Here is a 7,052-nt window from a genome sequence, read left to right as displayed (position 1 = left end):
CCCGAACTGACAGCATCACCGATCCCTATGCAGCTCTTCATAGAGACAATTTTTCTGGTTGTGTTGCTGCTATGGATTCCTCTTCAGGACGGCTTCCAATGATCCAGGATCCAAAGCTGAAGTGTGGCTTATTATTACTAATAGTCTTTTTACAGTTGTTTTGTCTTCTTTTCTTGAGAACAGATTTGGTTGTATGTAGTGGGCGGTGACGGTGACCCCATCCACACACTTGAGCCTATGCAGAATTAGGAGCAACACATTGGAATTTGGTTTTCCATAATAGATTCTTGCAGAGATGCCACATTATTTATAGTCTTCTCTGTTGATTCCCCATAGTTGGATAAAGCATCACATTTTTGAAGTGCCAATTGGAATTTTTTTATATTGGCTTGTATTTCTTCTAATTGGGCATCTTCATTTAGAACAATAAGCCGTATCAGATTGAGGGAACAGTTAGATAAGACCCAAGTCCGCTCCTGTACAAAGGTTGAGTAGACGGTAGTGGGGATCTCTTTTAGGCTTCTGAGGCACAGGCATTTTTTTTTATTCATACTTTGGACGTGAAAAAAATGGCTGGCATACAGACACATAATATTCACGAAGGCAGTACATACTACTGAGGTTTTTAAAGCAGACGCAGACTGAAAGAAACTCATCGCATATCCTATTCTTGTCCCTATCATAGAGGAGCATTAGGACATGCAGATGCATGTCAGTCAATGTTCTAGCAGTCCGTGCAGTGTCTAATGCGTGTTGCGCCCAAGCCTGACGGACGCAACTCTGGCATACACTAAGTTTGTCGGAGAACTTATTCTAGTCCCCAGGGAATCATATGTATTTATGTTTGTAATGTGGTTAAATCCCACTAGATCTGTGGGTGATGAAACACATTTTCGCCAAAGAATGTAAGCTATGACTAAAACTGAATACAATTGAATTCAAATTGGAGGGGTGAAATCTGCTGCTGATCTGGACCAAAATTCGCAGCCCAGATGAGCATATTGTAATAGTCTCTTATGGCCCATTTACCCTGGACGATTATCGCTAAAAATGTGCTAATCTGCAATCGTTTTAGCAATAATCATTGTGTGTAAATGGGCGTGGGACACCCGCATTTCGGGCACTTTTAGCTGATCATTAAAAGCAAGCTCACCTAAAAATCATCGCTCACTTTTATCAGTCGTTCTCCACGGGGAGAGCTGATAGCATTGTTTCCCCGTGGAGAACAAAGGATCTGAGCGCAGATAATAGCCTAGGGTTATTAATTGCGTTCAGTGAAAGCTTCATTTGCATATAGAATTGGTATTTGAGTAGCTGAGAAGCTACTTAAATACCAATTATTTTTTATGCAGAATAATCACTCCAAGCTGTGGTTGAGCGATTCTCTGCTCGTGTAAATGGGCCTTTATACAGATGTATTACAGATGCCATTATAAACTTAAGTCATCAATATTTGATCTGTATTTTGCCTCTGTATTTGCTGTCATTGGTTTTATTTTCTAATGATCGTCATTTGCCCAATAGAAAATAATTAGCAGTATGTAGGTAAAAATGGCCAAAAATAGGTCTTGCTGCATTTTTTAAAAATACATTAGCTTCGTATTACGATCTGCAATATACAGTTAAAATATGCTTGTCTGAAAGCGACCTGAGGGTAACTTTACACGTGCGTGCGTGATATCGGGCCGTGAATCAAGGCCTGATATCAAACTCGCTGACATGCGATTTACTAATTGATGCGAGGCATTTTATATCCAAAGCGTATCACTTCCGGGAAGCAACGATTCTCCGTTGTGGCTGACAGTTACGACGGTGGATTGCGGAGTGTCTCCCATTGTTTTCAATGGGGAGACCTTGCATCACATTGCACTTGCGTGCACCTAGCGCGTGGTGCGATGCTGCTGCCCGTCCCATTAAAAACGATGGGCAATACGAGGACACGTCCAAAGATAGGGCATGCAGTGATTATTTTTCCCGCATCGATATTGTGTGGGGTTCATATTTGTCCGAGATTTCTGCGTCTCGCAACGCACAAAACTCACGTGAGAATCTTGCCTGTGTGAAGCCGGCCTAAGGGTAAAACGGGCTTAGGTAGGCAAGGGATTAAAGTAAGTTTAAGGGTGCGGTCACACGAGCGTAGGCGTATTTACGTTCGCACGTGCGCAGCGTTTAATCGCCGGAAAGAACGTTTTTTGCCAATCACGACCAGAGCTAGAAAGCGTATTATTGTTTGTTCCTACTTTGCAAACTATCTTTTCGGCTATCGAATATGCGTTGGCGCGTATTTCGGTCGCATATGTTCTGTTTTTTTTCGGGTTGCCGTTTTTACGCGCCGTAAAATCGCTCGTGCGAACGAATACATTGGAAACCAACGCCTCAGATGGTCACGTTTATACGATTGGGCGCAAAAACGCGCCGTTTATGCGCTCGTGTGAACGCACCCTAATACATATGTGTGTGAAGATTGCTCATCTGTTGTAGTAGTCACATAGCAGTAGATGGAATCTACATAAGCGGTGAGTTTTTATTAGCTTTTTGGACAATTTATACATATTGTCAGACTGTGGAATTAAGTCATTGACAGCGCTGTAAGCGTTTGTCCTTCTAACATGCCTTACACACTGGTACATGTGCATGTTGGGACATTAGAAGCATCAGCGTGGACTGCAACCCAAGAAATGTAAGGCTGAGCGAGTATGTTGCAGCAGTTTATCCTTTAATGCAGTGCAGATGAAGTGTGTATTAGGGGAACAGACAGCGAGCAGCAGGAGTTCCCCTCCCGTTCTTGGCGTTTCCCCAACACTTCAGCACTAAATCTTTCCGCAGAATCTTGGAAGTAGTTACACAGCAGTCTCAATGTGCTGCGGGTGCACTAATCTTAATGATGGCGTGGAGCTGAAAATGGAAAATGTGTGTGTCCTCCCTGGGAAATCCAAGTCTAGTGATTCTAATCGGCTTCTATACTGCAAGGGTTTCTTCTGAGATGTGACCGTCTCCCTTAGGCCAGGGCTGCACAGTGACTCTGGGGTGTGACATCCCATTGTAGTGTAGTGCAGGTTATCTGGTGGTCGCTGTGCTTACATGTAGTCGAAATGCTGCAGTATTTACAGCACATGTCATGTGGAGGAGATGTTTAGAAAGTGTATCCATAGGATGTTGAAAACATTGGTGTGGAATAGACCTGAGGTGAGGATTTTTAATCTGCAGCAGGTCCATTAAGACATATTTGTCCGTCCAGTTTAGCCTATTCCTTCCCAAAATTGATCCAGAGGAAGGAAAAAAAAGTCCCAATGAGGTAGAAGCCAATTTTCCTCCTTCAAAGTCTGGCAGTCAGAATAATCCCCGGATCACTGACCCTTCAGAAGTAATTAGTGACTTTAACATGTAAGCCTGATGGCCTTTGTGAAACAATTCAAGACATGTCCTAATCTTGTCTATTTTCACAGATGGGTATTGCACATGTAGACCGGACAGCACACGGATGGGTACTCTTGTATACTAACATGTGCCTTAAGGCCTTTTTAATCGCTCAAAATGTGCTCAAAAGCCATCATTTGATTGATAGTCGTTGCTTAAAAATGTGTGCCCATCTGTACTTTTTATCCATTGCTGAGTTTAGCTCAGTTTAAAATCCATCGAGACTGATAAGACGGACCGCACGCTGAGTTCTCTGCGGGCAGCGCTGATGACATTCTTTCAGCTACTGTCCCGCTGGAGAATAATAGTATTTAGAGAACAGACCACCCGCTGTTCTCTAAATACATGCAAATTAAGCTAGTTAGCTTCTATTGAGCTGATTAGCCCACTAGTAGCTAATGCAAAATGATCACTCAAAACTGTCAGTTTCTGACAAATTTTGATAGATCATCTGTGTGTGTAAATGGAGCTTTAGTTTCTTGGCTGACACTTTATGGCTCTGTACCATAAGAACCTGGATTTTTAGTTTGGATTTCTCTTGGATCAAATCTGCACGTATAATATGTGCATTGTGAGGTGGATCTGCACCAAAATCTGTAAGTGAATTATCTGCAGTTGATGTTTTTTTTCCAGCTATGTATTGATTTTTAGAAGGACATTACATATGTGCTATAGCTGTGGATGCTGCATGTTTTAATGGTGCCCTTTATCTCAAGTAAACTGTGAAAAAAGTGTTGGTTTATTAGCAAGTACAGATGAGGCACAGTGTTAGTGCATGTGGCTACTGTCACGTGGTTTGGCTTGCTGCATGCAGCTGGCTGTAATAATAATAATAATCTTTATATAGCGCCAACATATTCCGCAGCTTAGCTTAGATTTGCATTTGCAATTAGAGTAATGACACACAGTCTAGCTAACACATCTTAGGCTACTTGCACACAAACGTTTTTTCCATTCGACTTTCAGACCAAAGAATCTGTCTGAAAATCGGACAGATATAGGACCTATTCAGGACACTGATGATACTGAAATTTAAAACCGCTGTCAACTTTTTTTTAAAAAAACTTTTTATTTTAAGAAGTTTTCCAAGTTAAAAAAGTTTCTCCAGTCTCTAGAGAAATATCAAAAACATGAGTAGATTACAAGAGTGTTAACTGTGAAATGACTAATCAGTGTGCAGTGACTTTACTTAAAGGGGGTTCTGTTATTTTTAAAAAAATCTACACTTACCGTGTTCCTTCCCAGGCAGTCTTCTTACCAGATGTTCATCTCCCCAATCTTCTCCTGGCTCCTCCAGTCCCCGGGTCATGTCACCTGAAGCCGACCGGATCCTCTTCTTCCTGTGACAAAGCGTACATTGCTCTGCAGCGGCATTCTGCTGACTGCAAGGCAATGTACGCTACGTCACATGTGACATAGCGTTCATTGTCTAGTAGGGAATGCCGAAACACTAGCAGGCGGCTGAGGATCGGCATTCACTGCCTTGCAGGAAGTGAACAGCAGCTAATGGATGCTCCAGAACAGGAAGAAAAAGATCCGGCCGGCTGGAGGAACCAGGAGAAGATAGGCGAGTAGAAGATGCGGTAAGAAGACGGCCTGGGAAAGAATTGGTAATAATTGATTTTTTTCTAATGAAAAAACCCTTTAATGGAAATACTCCTTTACATTTCTCCAGAGGAAAATAAAAGGAGACAATCAGTACAGCAGATCAATGCAGCAATAACAGATACATTCACTTCACACACAAACCTCTGTATTATAGACCCCACGAACAAGAAACTGCTAAACCCACTCAATAATGATATGTATATTTGTATCCCAATAGGGCCTTATGCCACCACCTGCTGCCCGAAAAGAATCCAACTTCACACCCTCTCAAGATGAGGAGATGGAAATGGAAGAGAGTCTACCTCAAAAATATGAGACCAAATCTACGAGTTCCAACCCAGAATCCCAGGAAGTTCCAACACAAGATCCTATGCTTCCTGCAAAAGGCGATCAGCAGGAGACTACAACAAAGGAAGCGCAAGGGTCTGATGCCAACAAACAAAGCCAACCACCTGAAAGAACTACCAAACTATCAGAGACTGGGGTAGAAGCGAGTGAACCAGAGCCACAGATGGAAGTGGACTCAACAGAAGCCAAAGACAGCTCAGAGGATGGAAATCTTCAGCCACAAGATGATGCTGAACCTCAAAAGATGCCAGATCATCCGGGAAGGGATAGCGACAGTGAATACAGTGAAGACGAGGGCACCGAGGACTAGTGGATCTTCTGATGGCATCTTGCTTCTTACCCAGCACGATTGCCTTCGGGAAGTCATCGGATAGATTGTAAAAAAAAAAAAGGAGCATTGATGTTTAGCTACCAGCCATGTAAGCAGAAGTCCCCGATTTCTTCTTTTCCTCCATTTTATAGTCACAAATACTCAAAAGATTTCTTTACAGTTATTGCCCAAACGTCAAAGTAGGCAAAACTTAGTCGTCTGCAAAACCTAGAGAAGGAATCGATGATGACGCGGTATGTGCCAGGAAGCTATTCACGTCCCTAGAGAGGTGGGCACATTATGTAGAAGGAAGGACGCCAGTGATCACTAGGAGACCATTTATTATTTAAATTAAAAACTTTGAAGATAACAGGATGTTTTCAAGGCGCCGGGCAACAAAGGGTTCATGTGGACATTAGCCATACTAACAGCTGCTGAACAAAAAAGGACAGACTTGCATGATTCACAGTGAATTTCTTGAGGTCCACCCAAACTGTGGAAATTTTTATTTTTTTGGCCTGTAAACTTGGCAGTAAAGTTTATTTTGTACAAGACTGTCTTACTGACTACTTTTTTCTTTCTGCTGTGGAGAGAAAAGGGAATGTAATCTGAAAAAAATACAGATGGAGCAAAACTTCACTATACATAACATTTCTATCATTTAGATGCATACAAACCTACATTATAAAAACTCAACATCTAGTATGTAGATTGGTTTCCAAAGACAAATCCTGCGGGCCTGGTACTAACAGGAAATAGAGTGCTGAAAACAATCTATGTAGATCCTACTGACAACTGCCCAGGAGGCACCGCAGAGAATACAAAAATCACTACTGAAGATTCAACAGGTTTCTGCTGCATATTGTGCAGAAAACTATTTTCAATGCTTTGCGCCACATTTATAATGCGTCTTGCACCGGATACAAAAATATTAGAAAAGTAAAAGCTTTATTATTAGAGATGAATGAGCATACTCGCTAAGGGCAATTGCTCAATCGAGCATTGCCCTTAGCGAGTACCTGCCCGCTTGAGAGGAAAGGTTTGGCTGCCGGTTCGGGGGAGCGGTGAGTAGTGGCAGTCAGCAGGGGGGAGCGGGTGGGCGGGGAGAGGGAGAGCGAGATCTCCCCTCCATTCCTCCCCGCTCTCCCCCGCAGCTCCCTGCCCGCCACCAGCACCCGAACCTTTTCTCTCGAGCGGGCAGGTACTCGCTATGGGCAATGCTCGCTCGAGCAATTGCCCTTAGCGAATATGCTCGCTCATCTCTATTTAGTAAATGGAGGGGAATTATATAGTAAACGTCATTTGCCTTGTAGTGGTGCAGAAGCAAATCCCCCCTCCCCAGGATAGGCCAGCAATATTCGATTGAGAG

The 7,052-nt window shown here is 42.8% G+C and overlaps 1 protein-coding gene across 1 annotated transcript in view; it reads left to right on the top strand.

Moving 5' to 3' along the window:
• Positions 1–6,235, top strand: part of AQR (aquarius intron-binding spliceosomal factor) — a 117,498-nt gene extending 111,263 nt beyond the window's left edge. The window contains exon 35 of the mRNA XM_066608583.1: positions 5,243–6,235. Coding sequence (XP_066464680.1) covers positions 5,243–5,683 — 441 coding nt within the window. The 3' untranslated portion in view covers positions 5,684–6,235. The remainder of the gene's footprint in view (positions 1–5,242) is intronic.
• The last annotated feature ends 817 nt before the right edge of the window (positions 6,236–7,052 follow it).

The sequence above is a fragment of the Eleutherodactylus coqui genome, chromosome 6 (genome assembly GCF_035609145.1).
Source record: "Eleutherodactylus coqui strain aEleCoq1 chromosome 6, aEleCoq1.hap1, whole genome shotgun sequence".
NCBI lineage: Eukaryota > Metazoa > Chordata > Amphibia > Anura > Eleutherodactylidae > Eleutherodactylus > Eleutherodactylus coqui.
The sequence above is the reverse complement of the archived record's forward strand: the minus strand, read 5'-3'. Positions and strand labels throughout refer to the sequence as shown.